Source organism: Magnolia sinica, chromosome 19 (genome assembly GCF_029962835.1).
Source record: "Magnolia sinica isolate HGM2019 chromosome 19, MsV1, whole genome shotgun sequence".
NCBI lineage: Eukaryota > Viridiplantae > Streptophyta > Magnoliopsida > Magnoliales > Magnoliaceae > Magnolia > Magnolia sinica.
Window position 1 is genome coordinate 3,441,723 of NC_080591.1, and position 18,914 is coordinate 3,460,636.

At 41.7% G+C, this 18,914-nt stretch overlaps 3 protein-coding genes across 3 annotated transcripts in view; all 3 read left to right on the plus strand.

The window, feature by feature from the left end:
* Positions 1–1,412: 1,412 nt before the first annotated feature.
* LOC131234412 (uncharacterized) lies at positions 1,413–8,827 on the plus strand. Its single transcript, XM_058231265.1, has 5 exons — positions 1,413–1,551; positions 4,531–5,132; positions 6,844–6,948; positions 7,056–7,103; positions 8,407–8,827. The coding sequence occupies exons 2-5, from the start codon at positions 4,866–4,868 to the stop codon at positions 8,644–8,646; spliced, it is 660 nt and encodes a 219-aa protein (XP_058087248.1). The 5' UTR covers positions 1,413–1,551; positions 4,531–4,865; the 3' UTR covers positions 8,647–8,827.
* LOC131234410 (probable polygalacturonase At1g80170) overlaps positions 6,864–18,914 on the plus strand; it is a 51,533-nt gene continuing 39,482 nt past the window's right edge. The window contains exons 1-2 of the mRNA XM_058231261.1: positions 6,864–6,948; positions 7,056–7,103. The gene's annotated coding sequence lies outside the window, so the exon portion shown is untranslated. The remainder of the gene's footprint in view (positions 6,949–7,055; positions 7,104–18,914) is intronic.
* Positions 8,895–11,989, plus strand: LOC131234409 (pentatricopeptide repeat-containing protein At1g05750, chloroplastic). Its single transcript, XM_058231259.1, has one exon. The coding sequence runs from the start codon at positions 9,650–9,652 to the stop codon at positions 11,696–11,698; it is 2,049 nt and encodes a 682-aa protein (XP_058087242.1). The 5' UTR covers positions 8,895–9,649; the 3' UTR covers positions 11,699–11,989.

Here is an 18,914-nt window from a genome sequence, read left to right on the forward strand (position 1 = left end):
ACACGGCACCGTGGCTAAAGTGTGGTGTGGTTTTTCATACGGATTGCATCTTAGATTATGATCTGAACCGTTAATATTCTGAATTCTACGCGAATAGTATATCTTAAAAAATATTCTTTGAATGAATGCTTTTGTATGGAGAAAAATTTGGAACACTGATAAGTAAATTTTGAATGGTTCGTTTTCAAATATAAGATCTAATGGTTAGAATAAGCAATAAATCCTGATTTTAAGATGTTTACTTACATAAGGCAGTATTGAGCACACGAACGGTTCAGATCATCATCTAAGATGCAAACCTGGGTGAAAACCCACCGTGCTGTGGTAATGGGGCATGGTAACTTATCAAAACCGCTCTATGGATAAGAACGGTATTTTTTTAAGGAAAATGCTTGTGTAACTCGCGTAGGTGACTACCAGGGTAGTTTTCTCTAAATTTAGAGGAAAATAATTAAAATCCAATCCGTCCATCATTCGTATAACCTCTTTATTAGCGTTGATCTAAAAACTTAGGCTCATTTAACACAGGTGGGTGGGAAAATCCATAAATTTATACATAAAACTTCTAGATTCACGTATCATAGGCCATATTAGCTTTTTATATATTGAATTTTGGCTAATTATTTCACCATCATGGATAACATCATATGAATGGACTGGATGGCATATAAAAACCACGATGGACCCTATATAAAACTAAAGGTGGGCATCCCATCCCAAAATCTTCCTAGGTGTTTATTGGACAACTGGATGGTCCTGATTTCTGGATTCCAATTTGAAATGAGGCAGAGTACCTGATGGACGGATTGGATCTTCTGAAAGTTCCACCCACGTGGCTCTCAGTGCTCGACGTACCTTGTGCGGAATACCTCCCTGCTCGAGGTACGCTAGTGCAGCTCATTTTCGCAATACGTGGAAAATCGGAACCGGATTAGGTGCCACCCCGGATACAGCCAGGTGGGTACGTCCCTGAGAGTGGGGTCCATATAGATATATTATTGTATATCCATACCGTCCATCAGATTTTAAAGCTTATTTTATGATATAAACATAAAAAATAATGATAAATAAAATCTTAGATGGACCACACTTTAGGTATTGAATTACCACCATTAAAAACTTACTGGGTGCCACAAAAGTTTTTTTATCAAGATTATATTTTTTAAAAAACTTCATCAGTATCCGTGTAATCTTCTCAACATGTTGGATGGAAAATAAACATTACGGTGGACCCTAGGAAGTTTTTAATGGTGGGAGTTCAATGATCACTCTTTACATTTTTGTGGTCCACCTGAGATTTTTAAATTCTAAAATTTTGTAAAACCTGTCTAAAAATATCTGTAAAAACTTTTGGACGGAGTAGATATACAACGTATACATCTATGTGGGCCCCACGATAGAGCCGCACCCACCGGGCTGTATCCGGGGTCGCACCTAATCCGCGTTCTGAAAATCGAGGGGCATTAACGAGGATGCCTTTCCAGCAAGAAGCCGATTTTAAAGGAATCGTCGTTCTCTTCTAAAAAACCGGCGATCTCTTCATCTCGAAAGGTTAGTTCGTTCTTCAACTCTCCTTCCTTCTACATGCCTCTGAAATCTCAGCGCCTGTAATTTACAGTTCTGCCCTTAGTCTAGGCCTCTCTTTTGATTTCTCCAGGGCTAAAATCGTCTTTTTTTCCTTTTGCTTCGGCGATTCTTCTACGTCTCTTCCCTGGAATAACTCCGGAAAGTTCTCCTTCAGAAAAGAAAACGTTATAACTGTAACGGTCCACGGTCTGTGCAAGTGGGACCCATGGTTCGGCGATCTAGACCATTGATCCAATGGGCCTCGGTGTGAATGGATCATGGCGCTATAGATTCCCTGATTCGACGATCATAGCCCTTTGATCAGTGACCTGCTAAAGTAGACGGTGAGTTGAACTTGAGCAGTGGCTTCTATTCAGCTGGAAATGGGCAAAAGATTGGACGGCTAGGATCTTCCAATCTGAGAGATCTTTTCTGTTGGCTATATCAGATCAACAGGCTGGATCGTGGGTCCCACCTGTATAGGCTCAGGGCCCGAGGACACCGTTACGGTTACATAACGGTGATGACCCTCGACTGTCATATTTGGGAGATATTATTATTGTTTGTGTAGGATTTCCAGTTTTATGTGATTTAATTCAGACGTTCTAATGCTAGTGACATAGTTGATTTTTAATGGAAAAATTAAAAAAATCCATTAAAAAATACTAGTTAGGTTTTTAATGATTTTAGTGCATTTCCTGGCATTTTATTGTTAGATATTCTCATGATCATTGGATTTTTTTTTGGGTATCTGGTTCTACTGATTTCTATAATAAGGTAAATCTATTTGGGATTTTTTATTTTTTATTTTTGCATGTGGATGAGCAGATAATTTATTTAGATATCTATTTTCTAGTTGTGCCCCATGGCACCCTGTCCATCCTCTGGGCCACTATTAAGAATGGCCTGTGATCCAATGATCACACTGAAAAATGTTATCCTGACTGTTGATTTATTGATATGAATGTGACCCATTAAAAAAATTTCCTTTCAATGGTTCACATTCAGCTGTAATCATCTCCATTATAACAATATAAGTTTCTTACTGTGACCTGTCTGGGGTAGCACATGAAGGATGGTTGTGATCATGCAACCATCTCTCCACGTTGGCATTATTTAGAATGGCCTATGATCTGATAATCACACTGAAGTAAAAAAAGGAAGGAAAAAAAAATAAAATCCTGACTGTCGATTTATTGAAATGAGTGTGAGCAGTGAGCCATTAAAAAAATTTTAATTTCAAGAATCATCCAGTCAGCATAAATTTATTACAGTTGTGATCATCCAACCGTCTCTCCATGTGGGGCCAGTCAGGCAACACATGTTGATGATTGACGCAGGGAAGGACATGTAGTTACAAGGCATATTCCTTAACACCCGATTCGAGCACCGTCTTCCTCAGGGGGACAACTATTCCGAATCTACGAACTTATCTGGACTCTTCACAGAGATCCCTCGAATCCATGAGGAGAGATATAAAATAGTAAATAATTCTAATAAAATTCATAATAATTCAATTGATGATGAAAAATGAGCCTACAAGCTCTTAAATAATAACATAAACCCTAGGAAGAAGTTTCGGAATTAAACTATAACTAAAACTCCTAGAAATCGTGACTTACTATAAATAGTAAACTTATTTATATTAGTGCGCATGTTTTTCGGCCAAAAATAGCAAGTGTCCTATTTGGCCAAACCATGATGTTCTCCTAACTATTCTAAGCACTTTTCATGTTTGGGCGCAACTCTGAAAGCCCAATGGATGAAGAGTTATACTCAATCTAAAACTTACTATAAGCAGTAAAAACGAAATTAAAACAGGAATTCGACCGTCGATCTGATGTTATTTCGCAAATTCGGCGTGCGCAACCCGGCATAGCAAGGTTGGGTGGCTAAAGTAGCTCGTCCTACCCCAAAATCATACATGGCACGTTGGATAACTCATTCCGATTTGCGAGATACGTCCGTTTTAGGTTTTGATGGTCTGGATCACCTCTGTCTCGGATTGGGCTTTTTTGGTCAATCTTGGCCATGAAATTATCTGCGACACGCTCTACATCAATGATCCTGAGTGAAACTAAAGCATAGAAATTTTTCAGTCAACTGAAACTAAACAGTCTCATTTTTGGATCTTTTGTGAGTATTGCTTTTGCCCCAAAAGAGAGCAAGAAGTAATTTTTGTTTCTCTTTTTGAATTGGTTGTCACTCTTCATTGATCTCTATTTAAGATCAAGACAAATTCAAAGCATGCTTATCTTAGATTTGCATGCCATTTTCCCCCTTTTTGTAAGATTGGTTTTTCCATCGAGGATTCGTGGAATTTTATTCATGTGAAGTCCCCATATCTAGGGGTGTACACGAACCGAGTTAGCTCGGTTAGCTCGCTCGACTCGACTCCAAAAAGTTCGATTCGACTCAGTTCGAAGCTGAGTTCGAGCCGAGTTGAGCTGATTTTTTTGAGCTCAAAAAATTTTCAAACCAAGTTCGAGCTTGCCCGAGCTCGACTCGACTCGGATCGAACTAGTTCGGTGACTCGGTTACTTTGATATTGATGTTGCTCACCAAGTGTTTGATGAAATGACCCAATGAAGTGTCGGCTAGTGGCAGGGAAGGTATGTATATGAAACAAATATCATTTTTTCTTGATTTTGATGTTGCCTAGAAGGTGTTTGATGAAATACTTTTAAACAGCTGCTGCTGCTTTACATATAGTGAGAAATTGAAAGTGCACAACATGTGTTTGTGAAAATGCCACAGAGGCTCGATTTTGGCTCGAACTCGGCTCAAACTGGCCCAAGCTGCTGACTGAACCGAGCCGAGCTGGCCAGTCAGGCTCGAAGACTGAGCCAAGCCGAGTTCGAGCTGGGGTCAGCTAGTGGCCGAGCCGAGTCGAGCTGAGGCCAGCTCAACTTGGTGTACACCCCTACCCATATCTGCATCTTATGTTACGTGTTTACGTTTCAGGGTAGTGGTACAGATATTGGTTTGATCTGTGGAAGTTGGTGCGCATTTGCATTTCTATAGCTGCCGATACAGATATTGGTTTTATCTGTAGAAGTTGGTGTGCATTTGCATTTCTATAGCTGCTATCGTTTGGTCATTTCAAATTCTGCGTAAGTCTTTCCCATCGGGGATTTGTAGAATTTTTCTTGTGTGAAGTTTCCATGGCTGCTTCTTACTTTACCCGTGTTGAAATTTCCAGGAGGTGGTACTGATCTTTTAATCTGTGGTGGACATTTGCATTTCTATAGCTACCATCGTTGGGTAATTTGAAATTGTACAGGAGTCTGGTTTGAGCCATGGGATCTGAAGGGCCACCGGCTATTACAGTTCATGTGACTGGATTCAAGAAATTCCATGGAGTCGCTGAGAACCCGACCGAGACGATAGTTAGCAATCTGAAAGATTTTGTGAAGAGAAGAGGATTGTGTGGAGGAGTTACTCTTCGGAGCTGTACCATTCTTGAGGCTGCTGGAGAAGGAGGGCTTCCTAAACTTTACAAGATCATGGAGTCAGCTATGTCTGAGCCCTACTCAGACTCTTTGAGCAATGAGCGGGTCATATGGGTTAGTTTCAGTTCTTCTTCTTTCCATTTTAGAAAGAATTCCATAATTAGATTTGTATGTTAAAGGTATTAGACATGCTCATGCTGGGAGCTTGTACAGTACATTCTGGTTTCAATTTTGTACAAGTGCGTCCCATGGTTCAGTGATCTGGACTGTTGGCATGGTGTTCTTTATCCTAGATGGAACATGTGTCAAAACTCCCCAAGATTGGAAGATCCTAGTTATATGATATTTTGCATTTCTCGGTTGAATGTGAACATGTGCTGATTTTTTTTTTTCTTTGGCCTTCTAATTATCATGGCACCTATTGAAGGCTTAGGGTTTCTCCATCTGAGAAATTTGGTGTGTTTGTGTGTTTCAATTGTTCACATCAATGTTTTGGATCACTTACTGTGGGCCCCACCTGTACAAACTGAGACTACAAATATTTGGTCTGAGCATTGTATAAATTCTTGTGTGTTAGTGTACTTTGGGATAATAAGCAGGCTCTTGAAATCAAATATATATCTTGAAACTTTAAAGAGAATATAATCAAGGAAAGGTTGGCTCTTGAAATCAAAGCATGATTGGTGTTAGGTGGGCTTAGATATTAAGCAAAATTGTATCAAAGGCCCATCAAGGTGTTGAATGGAGAGCATGACAACTCATAAAGGCGGCAGACGCACTCATCTTGACCTTGAGTGGGGCATGTGATTTATCATGATTACTTGATTTTCCATGTCCTATGTTTCAATTACATGTCTTGTTTGGATTACCAATTACCACATTAATGTAAAGGAAAAATGCAATGATTACAAATTCATTTACCTATCTCCTAATAACATCTGCATTTGACCATTGATTCCCGTGTTTGGTTGATCGTCAGTAAAATCGTAACGATGGCATTTTTCCATTACCTTAATGTCAAATCATCACATCCATACACCGATGTCGCTGTTTGGATTTGAGATTTCCATGGGAATGCCATGAAAAAGTGCAATGATCACAAATTCATTTACCGTCTCTTGAAAGTATGTGACAATTCCAGTGTTCGGTTTGGCAGTAGTAAAATCATGATGATTACATTTTTCCTTTACATTACCATGGTAATTGGTAATCCAAACAGGCCTAGCGTTTTTTGTGTTGGTAATTTGTCATAGCAGTTTATGCGTTATTGTTTTGGGGAGTTATTTGATACTTGGGCTGCGTATGATGCTTGATATACATGCACTCATAAATTGTACACATAGCATACATTGGCAAATTGATGAAATTGTGGAACTCAATTTCCCTCACTGTTCGGAAATCAGATTGGTTGAACTGATTCATGGAGACTTGTTTGTTTGTTGCACCAGAATCATTAGATATTTTTCATTTTCAACCATCCCCGTAAATGCCCACCAAACAGACAGTCAGTTTAGATTGAATTACTTGTTTGCCACAACTGCCTGCATATCATCCATCACACTACCAGATATCAAAGTTTTTCTCTATCATTTGTTTACTGCAGTGATAATAGCAAGGATAGGGATTCATGCGGTGTTCATGTTTGGAATTGGATGCATATTGCGGCTCTCCTACTGTTTGTTCGATCTTTTGTTGTTACTAATGCTTGTGGAAGGAATCAAAGGAATTGCATGGTAGATGTAGTTCCGATTGAAGTACTCTGCATTATGTAGTCTTGAGTGTTTTGTCATAGATGCTTGTTGGTAACCCACATTTCTTTGTGCAGCTTCATCTTGGAACCAATGCCGGGGCATTGAGGTTTGCCATCGAGCGACAGGCTGTAAATGAAGCCACTTTTCGTTGTCCAGACGAGCTTGGCTGGCAGCCTCAGGTAGAGCTTCTTTTTTACCGGATCAATAGAAATCAAAGCTGTCCTCTCCTTGACTTAGAGCTGTAGTTCGTCTCAATCTGCATTGTTTTCCTTTTTTAATTGCGCAGCAAGTTCCAATTGTCCCGGAGGATGGAGGGATTTCACGGACTAGAAAGGTAATTGCTCATTTTGTTTTTGTCATGTGTTTCAGTAAGGAGGAAGTATGCGATGTTCGATCCTATCTGTGGGCCAGCTTGATAACCACACCAATCAACTTATGCGATCCTCATGGCAAATGGGAAACACCCCAAAAATCTCCCCAACTGGATGATCCTAAGGTCCAATTGGGCCTGTTAATGCAGCTCATTGGCTGCAATTGCCGATTTTCATTAGATGGCTTGGATCATCTGATAGCCAGGGGAGATAACTAGAGCAAGGCATGTCAGATAATGTGGCCCAATGGATCTACTACATCTTGGGTTGCAAGAAGGTGGTCCCCACCTGCACCATTTTTAGGTTGAACAAACAGGGGCATTTCGAGCATCATATATAATCAACCTGAATGGAGCCAACCGGTATGAGACAACAGTACAACAGATATCCTACGTATGATCTATATGGGAAGGGAAGTTATCACATTCATTCAAGCGTATGGTAATCATCATGCATTGGAGCTGTCTGGAGCTCATCCTGATGTTTAAGTGCCATCCAACCTGTCCAGTAGATTTGAGCCCTACTTCAGGTGTAGATGGCAAAATCCATCCCGATCCTAACTCAGGCGGGTCACACCAAAGGAAACCATGGGGGACATTGGAGAGGCAACGCCAGACACTTCTAGATGGAATGTGGGGTCCACAGTGCTGTTCGCATGCTATTCAACCACTTCATCTTCACCGCAAGGGAGGCAAAACTCAGACCATAGTAAAACTCAGGTGGGGCCACACCATGTGAACAAATAGTTTTTAGGCATGATTCTGCACTGCTCCCTTGCACCTGAGTTTTTATTTTTATTTTTATTTTTATTTTTTTAACACATGCGGTCACACCCCCACACACTGGTTTTTCACCACAATGGGTACTCGAACCCATGACCTCATTTTGAACTCTTGTGAGTCTACCACTGAGAAATGAGTAAGGACCCTGAGTATTGGATCAGGATGATTCTTGGGATGTATGGTAAACATGATTCGCATCAGATGCGCGGTTAGGATTCCACATACACATCATAGGTGAGCCCAACACAGCTCGAACATATGGTAACTGCCACGCATTCAAACGTGTGATCATTCCCATATTGGAATCAGGCGACCTCAACTGTCATAACTGTGCCTGCCATATCTCGAGGACAGTAGGTTTGTGCTGGTCTGTTAATTGCTTAGGCTACGTTCGGCTGCACCAAACATCATGATATTTGGTGCAACCGAACACACCCATGCTGTCTATCTCAAATCTAAATTGCTTCCATTGGGTTTCCTGAAGACTTCATGCTCCACCGACGCGATTGCGAAGTTCTTGAGAAAGCAGGGCTATGATGTGGCACTCTCTGACGATGCAGACCAGTTCGTGTGCAACTATGTCTACTACCACTCGCTCCGGTTCGCCGAGCAAAGAGGCCACAAGTCTCTATTTGTCCACGTCCCTCTCTTCTCGAGAATCGACGAAGATACCCAGATGCAATTTGTGGCGTCACTCTTGGAGGCATTGCCGATCATGTACTGAATCTACCAATCTTTTTGAAATTATTCAATCTCTTAATCTTTGTTTCCTTGCTGTCATATGTGTGTGCATAAGATAGTGACAGGCTAGTGGCTTTCCGTTCCTGGGGCAAGTCACTCCTACTCAGCTGTGCGTTATAATACTATCATAGTTATTGGTTTTTCATGTGAAGTATATTTATATATGGACTCTCTCTCTCTCTCTCTCTCTCTCTCTCAGGTTTCCTTTAACTTCTCTGTAGGAGTTTGGATGTGATTATTCACAGAAACACCCATTTCCGTGTTTGGATGCACAAGTGAATTGAATTGTAAATGTTCAGTTCGATCAGGAGAAGGCTATTCATAAGGCGGTAGTAGCCCTCGAGTTGCAGTTTTGTACTTGCCAAGTCCAACCTCAAAGTAACATATTTTCAATTTGGAGTGAGGATTGAAAATTGGATTCGGTGTTCCATATCAGTCACCACCGTATCACCTCATATCGGGTCGTGTTGGGCCAATACAGGCCATCTTTTATGGATGAAATGGGCCCACAGAAAGGATGCAAATTGCCCGTGGGATTCGATTGGGCCACATGCTGCTATCAGAAATGGGGCCCACACCAAGCATGTTCAAAAGTTGTTCGATCTCAACCACACTCAACTGGGCTCCATCTCTGACACCGGCATGTGGCCCAATTAAATCCTGCCATGTCGGCTCACCGGGCAATCCGCTTCCCCACATAAAGTTCATAGGTTCTGGTTCCAGGCAATGCTTTGACCCTTGATTTGGAGCGCAGTCCCTTGAATGAATGCTGCTAGAAATATCAATTTGGTCATTTCCACTTTATTGGATTCATCATTGCAATCCAACTGGATCATGCACCCAAATGTGCCCCATGCCCCCATGAATGCTTGCTTTGATCTTCTACTGTATATATTCCTTCCTATTGGAAGAGGCCCTCTCTCTTTCTGTCCCTCCAAGTCCTGGTTGAAGTGAGACTTATCAGAAGAAGATGTCTCTATAAGTGCATGTTAGCAATGCATGCAAGGTATCTGCTATCTTGCATCCAAAGTACCGCAAGACTTACAACCATAGCTGCTGCTGCTGCTGCTTCTGCTTCTGCTTTCCGCGGATCAGGATCAGGACAAATTCACCTCGTAGATGTTTCTTCGTACAATCAAGCAATCGACAAGTTCATAAAATCTGGTTCCTTAATTCCTGCCATTCAATTATTCGAGGATATGCCTGACCGCGATGTGATCTCATGGAACTTGATAATTGCTGGCCATGCACGACACGGGTTACCAGAGCGAGCTCTTGATCTCTTCAAGGAGATGGTTTTTCAAGGAATCAAAGAAAGCCCATCGACGTTTTCCTCCATTTTGGGTATTTGCAGTGATGCTGGATTTTACCGAGAAGGGAAACAGATTCACTGCAGGGTGACTGTTCTTGGTTTTGGTTTGAATGTGTTCGTTGGTTCCGCACTCATTGGTCTTTACATGCAGGCAGGATTTCCAGATCTCGCAATGATGTTGTTTGATGAATTGCTAGAGAGGAACTTAGTGACATGGAATTTGGTTCTGCGTGGATTCTGCGAGTTGGGTCTATCAGATGAGCTGTTAGAATTTTTCTCTAGAATGAAATCAGACGGCATCAATGCCAATTGCATCACTTTCAGCTATTTGATACGCGGATGCAGTAATGGAGGATTCTTGGATCGAGGAAAGCAGGCACACTGCCACGTGATCAAGCTCGGATGGATACCAGCAAATCTATTCATTGCCAATGGATTGGTGGATCTATACTCAGCTTGCGGATGCTTGGCCGATGCAAAGAAATCATTTGAATTTATTCCCGTCGAGGACGTGATTTCATGGAATTCGATAGTCTCCATTCATGCAGATCATGGGCTTTTGCTTGAAGCTCTTAAATTCTTTTATGGAATGCAATTGTGGGGGAAGAAACCTTCTGTCCGCGCATTCAATGGGTTTTTGAATGCATCGAGCAGGAGCCAAAACCTTGTGTTTGGAGAACAGATTCATGGGTCTGTTCTAAAATTGGGTTTGGATCGCAGCAGCCTCCATGTTCAATCTGCATTGATTGATATGTATGGAAAGTGCAGTGAGATTCAGAGTTCAGTTTCAGTGTTCGACGAAATGCCAGAGAAGAATTTAGAGTGTTGCAATTCACTGATCACTTCATTCTTACATTGTGGCATCATAGACGATGCGGTTGAGATGTTTGGATTGATGATGGATGAGTGTGTGAGGCCTGATCATGTGACTTTCTCTGCGACACTAAAAGCATCATCCTTGTCGTTCTCTGGGGGTCCAACGACATGTCAATTGCTCCAATGTTGCGTGATCAAATCAGGTTTCGAATCCGATATTGCAGTGTCCTGTTCTCTGATTGACGCATATTCAAGATGCAGTGACATAGAACGGTCCCGCCAGATTTTTGAATGGATTCCAAAACCAAATGTCATTTGCTACACGGCAATAATCTCAGGATTTGCCCGAAAGGGGATGGGAATAGAAGGGCTACAAATGCTCAAGTCGATGGTTCAAGAGGGTCTGGAACCAGATGCAGTTACGTTCTTGTCTGTCTTATCAGGGTGCGACCATTCGGGGTTAGTGGAAGAAGGGCAATCAGTGTTCAAATCGATGAAAGACATTCATGGGGTCCACCCAGATCGACGGCATTATTCATGCATGGTCAACCTTCTTGGCCGAGCAGGATTGCTAGAAGAAGCGAAAGAAATGCTGAGAGTTGCACCAGTTGAAGGCAATTCAGTAATGTGGAGCTCACTGTTGCAGAGTTGTATAGTGCATGGGAATGAAAAGATGGGGGCCGAAGCAGTGAACGCATTGATGGAGCTGGAACCAGAAGATCCTGCAACTTATTTGCAGGTTTCGAATTTTTATAATGCGATTGGGGATTCGGAAAGATCGAAAGAAATTAGAGAGAAAATGGTGATGAAGAAGATGAGGAAGGAGATTGGGTACAGTTTGATTGAGGTGATCGATTGTCCTGATCTTGAAATGCAAGTACAGCAATGGATTGAACCATCTTCCTGATAGTCTATCTGTCCATAACTAATGTTTTGAAGCTTGGACCAAGCATCAACCTGTATTACCGGTGTCCGACCAGTTTGGACGTTACTTGTGCAGCTGAATGCATGTGGCACAGTTGGGTGTATGCAACTCAGGGAATGGGCCGTATCTTCGTTTTTTAAGGTGGAAAAGTTCTAAACCCTGGACTGAACATCGACCCGTTTTGGTCCATGGTTTGGTCTAAACGGGTGCAACCAGTGTCCGAACAGTTGGACAGACTGGTGCAACTGAATGCATGTGCATTGGTTTGAGGTATGTTTGTTTGCTTGTTGTGGGTTCCAATCACATACAACTCATTTGAATTTACCTCTACAAATGGTTGAAATGGTCGAGCCTTTCATTCAAAAATAGCCAACCTGGGCTGGACAAGATGGTTCAAATTGTTTCTCCAAAGACAGGTTTTGAGGTGACTGGCTCACTCGACTCGGCTCGGATCGAACGTTGGGTGGTTCAAATCGAGACGAGCCATTGTTTTAAGCTCGAAAGATTTTTGAGGTGAGCTCAAGATTATCCTGGATCGGTTCGACTCGGTTGAGAATATTGTTGCTCCGACAGGTCTGATGTGTCTCGCTTGAGGCGACTTGGAGTCAGTCCGAGTCAATCCGAACTCGGGCAAGTTGGGATTGGATGAGTCTTGACTCGACTCAGGACTAATGAGCTGGATGGATTGACCGAGTCTTTTAACGATGTCCCTCACTAGTGGGAATTCTTCTTCTTTTATTGTTCATGTTCGTATGTTCATTTCGAGTATTCCATAGGGTCGATAGTGTCGATCAAAATGGGGCCCACCATCATGTGTCAGACATCCAATCCGTCTATCAGCCGCGCCGCCTAATGTTTAGTATTGATGCATACAGCCCTGATGGATTGATGTATCATGCAATAATACATCGAGAGACATTGTAGCTGTAGTTGGAAAACCAAAAACTCGACTCGACATCAACCCGGTTGGGTTTACTCAAAGACTCGACATGACTCAAATTTGATAATTATAAATTGAAAGTAATAAGAATAATACTTAATATCTAAATTAGTTAGAAATATTATAAGAAATTAATTTATTTTTTTTAAAGAAGAAGCTAATCTAACAGCAATCCACTAATTAAAGAGTCAATGTCGAGTCACAGTTGCAACCGAGTTTCCAATGACTCAGCTCAAAATTTCACTGACTGAAGTTGACTCATACGAGTTTGGAGTCCAGCCAGTAAATTTTAGAACTATACTCTTAGCAAACCTCCTCGTTATTTTATTAAAATGATTAGTTTAGCTTAGATGGAATCATGCTTCAAAAGTCATTCCTCGTGCATGTTTCATGCATGACTATTCCTAGATGGACGGTTGGGAAACGTAATGTGGTAGGCCACCTTGTGGATGTTCCTCTACTTCACTTTGGTGTCCAATTCAATCAATCCTAATCTAATAAAAATATATCCGCATGATTACAAGTTTTTTTTAATTAATGAGATGTGTGTGTGCATTCATTAAATTTTAAAATAATAATAATAATAATAATAATAATAATAATAATAAGTTTCATGTCTAAATAGACATGTGAAAGATGACAACCATGGTTCTTAGACTCGTTGACTCAGATCAACTCGTTCTTTGTCTCACCCGAGTTGCATCGAACCGGATCCGATCGTGTAGTACCGAATCTGAGCCAACTCGGTCTCCTCTTTGTATAGTATGAGAAAAATGCTCGTGTCCAACCAATGGCTAGCTTCCAACGTGTCATGTGCATGCAACATCCAACCCGTCCACCGATTGGCCCCACCGTAGGGATCACCTAGTGCGAAAAAAAAAAAACAGCTCGATCCACATGTCTAGTGAACAATGGATAGCCGTCGATGTAATAAAGAATACATGTGGGGCACTAATAGACAGTCCAACCCATCTAAGTAGACTGTTCACCCCACATATTTTGCGCCAGTGTGCAAAAACAAGACCATCAGATGATCCTATCCATCCAAAAAAAAGGGCCCCGGTCAAATTCCCTAAAGGGATTCAACCTATCAAATATTCTGAGGGTAACCTTCCGACGAGCTTTGGAAAAAATTTTGGACCAAAAGGCCCTTGTCCTTGGATTAGTGGTTATACAGTTTAGAGTGTAGAAGAAACGTGTTATTTCAACGGAAGCCTTTTTTAGCGTGGGCAACGCCCAACTCGTGGGGCCCATATTGACGTATGTGTATAATCCATGCCACCCATCCTTTTTGTCTTGTCATTTTACGGCTTGAGCCCAAATATCAGCCTGAATCAGAGCTCGTGTGAGCCACATAATAGAACATAATGGTGACAATGGCACCCGCTGTTGAAACTTTCCAGGCTCACTGTGATGTTTGTTATAAGTAGAGCTGGGCATAATCTGACTCGATCCGATCGGAACCTAAGGTGATGGGGACATCACGCACGCCGCCCCCTACGTATGTAGGCAAGAAGAGGGAGAGCCCCACCATCGATTTGGCTCGATGACGATGTCCAGGGAGGAATTTCTAGTTAGAAAACGGAGTTTTGATTCCTTGGAGTAGGCCCGATAATCAAGTAAAGCCCATCATGGGATCTCATGATCAGGGCCCACTAGCCAGATTGATTTTATATTTTAGGTTTTGATTATTTATATTATTTAGAATATCATGAACGCTTTACATTTCTTTGATTAGTTTTTATTTTAGTTTACTTCATCGCCAAGTAATAGGTTGCGCACAAGGCGCGAGTTTTGGGGTATAGGGTTTTCTTATAAATAGGCACCCTTTGTAGTTCTTTTGATTAATTGAAGTTGAATAAAAAATCCTGCATGTTTTTCTACTTTCTGAGTTTCTGAGTTGTGAAAAAATTCAAGTGGGTGCGAAGCCCTCCCTTTTCGAAAGGTTAACCACCGTGGTGTGAACTACATCTATTTCCATCTGCCCCTACCCTCTTCCACCATATCTCTCACTTTCTACAATCATCCTTGTTTCGGATCCACCAGTTTTTTCAGTCGTTCTTCTTCCTACAGCCAGTTTTCAGAATCTGGCCCTATAGGAGGGTCGAAACTTCGACGGAGATGGCGCACAGACCGTACGTCGGATCGCCACGAAACTTGGGAGTTTTGGAAACCCCCCTGGCGACCAGAGCCAAGGAGTCCGTTTCAGAAATCGAGCCCACTCGCACGTGCGGCCAGGCTCATGCACACGTGCGCTGGTCGTGCCGCTGTCCACATGTGTGGACTTTCTTCAGTTCAGGTTTTTCTCCTTATTTTTTCTATTTTCATAAACCGTAACCTTAGATTGCATTATCTTTAATTTAATTACTCCTTTTTCTCACCCTAAGCCTCCTTGAGTTAAAATGGTAAATCCCTTAGATTAGGGACTGATTGTTGTGCATATGTGGATGAATATTACTTATCTTTGAGTATCGTTTTGTTCATAAATTTTATTGATCCAGCTCTAACATGTGTAGGCCTGGACCCGCATAGATTTTCCTTAATTGAATGTTTGGACTTTTGTGTGGGATATGGAATTATTGTAATTGTTTCTAAATTAACGTGATCTTAAACTTAAAATTTTGCACATCATATTTGAATTTCATGTCCTGCATCAAATTTGATATCAGAGCCTAGGGTTCTTATAAGGGAATGCGTTACATGTTTAGGGTAGTTTGTTTAAGTCCATTATGTATCCAGTTTCATCATATATAGCTATTTAGAAGTCCATAGTTACTGATATTAGTTGCTGAAATTTTTGTTATCAAGAAGCTAGCAATTCACATTGCTGTAACTTTCTGTTATTCCTTTATTTTGACAACTATATTGCTGAATTTTAGTAGCACTGTATAGTTTCCCTCATATAGAGTCTCATAGAATCATTTAATCCTATTTAGTTGTATATAGTCGTCATAGAAAGTCCTTAGGTGGAGTTAGCAAGTATATGCTCACACGTACGGGTCATGGTTTTGGCTTCCACCCTACACTAAACATAGAGCAACTGCTAGAGTCACTAAACAAACTGTCCTAACAGATCGAGTCTTTGGGTAAGCGCTGAGAACAACATATAGACCAACGCTTTGATCAATTTGATGTGTGCATTACCCAAGTAAAAGCCTCCGCCAGGACAAACCCCACCAATGGGGTAGATGTCTAATCTCAAGCAGGTGGCTGAGAGGATAAACCAATGAATGGAGTTGGCTAAGGAATCAGTTATAAGCATGCACCCATGCACCCACCCCATGAGAGACATCAAGACCACTATTTTGAGGGGTACAACATGTGCAGCCTTGTGGCTGGAGAAAGTGCATCAAAGGCTAGTGTAGAGTTACCCAATGAGGTCATTCCGGTAATGGATGAGTTCCGTGATATCTTTTCTGATGATCTACCAGATGAGTCTTCTCGTATGAGGGATATAGAACACACGAGAACATGAGACACTATAACACCTACAATAAAGTTTGCGTTTAATAGTTTTGTCGATAGGTCCACAAGTCTCAGTCCTTATAAAGTCGTTACTGGTTACAATCCTGAGAAACCAATTGATCTTGTCCCTATGTCACTGTCTCATATGCCGTAAGAGCCTGCAGAGTTTTTTGCGTATCACATTCATTCATGGCATCAAGAAATCAGGCAGAAGATCACTACTAATAATGAATATTACAAATTTTCTACAGACCAACATAAATGTTTCAAGGAATTCAATGTAATGGACTCTGTGATGGTTCGCATCAGGCCCGAACGGTATCCTCTAGGGGTCATTCGTAAGTTATATGCACGCAGTACTGGACCCTTCGAAATTATAAAATGAAATGGTTTCAATGCGTATGTGGTAAATCTTCTACCCTCCATGGGAATTATTTCCACATTCAATGTGGAGGATCTAGTTGCATTTCAAGGGGCCATTGATGTATTGTCCAGCCTTTTGCCTAGCCATCCTAATTCTCCAGACTTTTCCTTGATCCATGGCCCCCTCACGACCCATTTTTTCAGCCTCTACGTCCCATACCTATCCATTCCGACCTATTTTTTCAGCCTCTACCTCCCACACCCACCCTTCCCAACCTATTTTTCTAGCCTCTACGTCCCTTACTTATCCGTCTCGACCCATTTTTTCAGCCTCTACCTACCATACCTACTCTTTTCGACCTTTCTTCTCAGCCTCTGCCTCTCATACCTAACCTTCACACACCAAGAGAGGAAATAGAAGATATCCTGGACCATCAGATAGTTTCAACGTCGGATGGTATGTTTTAGAAGTACCTCGTTAAATGGAAGTCACGCCCAACTTCAGACAGCACGTATCTCACTGAGGAGGAGTTTCAGAGACTTGATCCTGACATCCTGTAGTGGTTCAAGAGTTTTATTTCGTCAGTGGTGAAATATTCGCAGCCGGGGAGAATTGATGGGGACATCACGTGTCGCCCCCTACGCATGTACGTAAGGAAAGGGAGGGCCCCACCGTCGATCTGGCTCGATACGACGTCCAGCGAAGGCCTCCTAGTTAGAAGACGGAGTTTTGGTTCATTGGAGTGGGCCCGATAATTAAGTAAAGACCATCATGAGATCTCATGATCGGGATCCACTAATCGGATTAATTTCATATTTTAGGTTTTGATTATTTATGTTATTTAGAATATCATGAACGCTTTAGATTTCTTTAATTAGTTTTTATTTTTGTTTACTTCATCGCTAGGTAATACATTGCGCACAAGGCGCGACTTTTGGGGTATAAGGTTTTCTTATAAATAGGAACCCCTTGTAATTATTTTGATTCATTGAAGTTGAATAAAAATTCATGTGTGTTTTTCTACTCTCTGAGTTTTTGAGTTGTGGAAAAATTCAAGTGGATGCGAAGCCCTCCCTTTTCGAAGGGCTAACTACCGTGGTGCGAAGCCACATCTATCCTCATCCGCCCCTACCCTCTTCCATCCATATCTCTCACTTTCTACAATCATCCTTGCTTCGGATCCACCAGTTATTTCAGTCGTTCTTATTCCTACAACCAGTTTTCAGAATCTGGCCCTACAGGAGAGCCGAAACTTCGACGGAGCACGGCACTTAGACCGTACGTCAGATCGCCACGAAACTTGGAGGTTTTGAAGACACCCCATGGACGACCAGGGCCAAGGAGTTCGTTTCAGAAATCGGGCCTTGCTTGCACGTGCGGCCAGGCTCATGAGCACGTATGCCAGGCCCTGCCGCTATTTGCATGCGTGGACTTTCTTCGGTTCAAGTTTTTCTTGTTACTTTTCCTCTTTTCATACATATTTTCATAAACCCTAACCCTAGATTGCATTATCCTTAATTTATTTGCCCATTTTTTCACTCTAAGGTTCCTTGGGTTGAAATTGGTGAATCCTTTGGATTAGGGACTGATTGTTGTGCATGTGTGGATGAATATTACTTATCTTTAAGTATTGTTTAGTTCATAAATTTTATTGATCCAGCCCTAACATGTGTAGGCCTGGACCCGCATAGATTTCCCTTAATTGAATGTTTGGACTTTTATGTGGGATATGGAATTTGTGTAATTGTTTCTGAACTAATGTGATCTTAAACCTAAAATCTTGCACATCATATTTGAATTTCATGTCCTGCAACATAAGACCAGGATCAAGCCGGATCGAGTTGGCCCAGTGAGATCTAACCATTCATTGGATTGAGTTCGAATCAATGTCAAGCCAGACCGATCCGATCCGGAATTCGATCCGATTCAACCCGATCAGCACAATATTCATTCAACACTATTTCCTGTAATGTTGTCCACTTGAGATTGGGATATACCTCTATTTTTGTTCAATGCCATAAAATGATTTAGAAAATTACGTGGACAACATGGATGAAATAAATACATCATGTTGGGTCCACATAGCACCGACCATCAGCCATTGGCCGGTGGCCGGTGGCAGGGGAGTAGTCAATCCCTCCTCTCAGCTCGTGGCTCCAGGTGCATCGAGCACCAAGCTTTGACACGGACAAAAGGGAATGGTTCTATGTGGTCGAGCTGTGTGAGCCCCACCATGATGCATGTCGAACATCAACACCGTGCATTTGATGGTTCCCCTTTAAATTATGGGATATCCCAAAAATCAGCCATATACGGAACTCAGGTGGGCCATACCATCTAAAATCATGTGAAGACATTCCTAAAACATATAAAAGAACTTGGTAGGGCCCACCTAAATTTTAGAAGCATCTGAAACTTGGTTTGGCCCC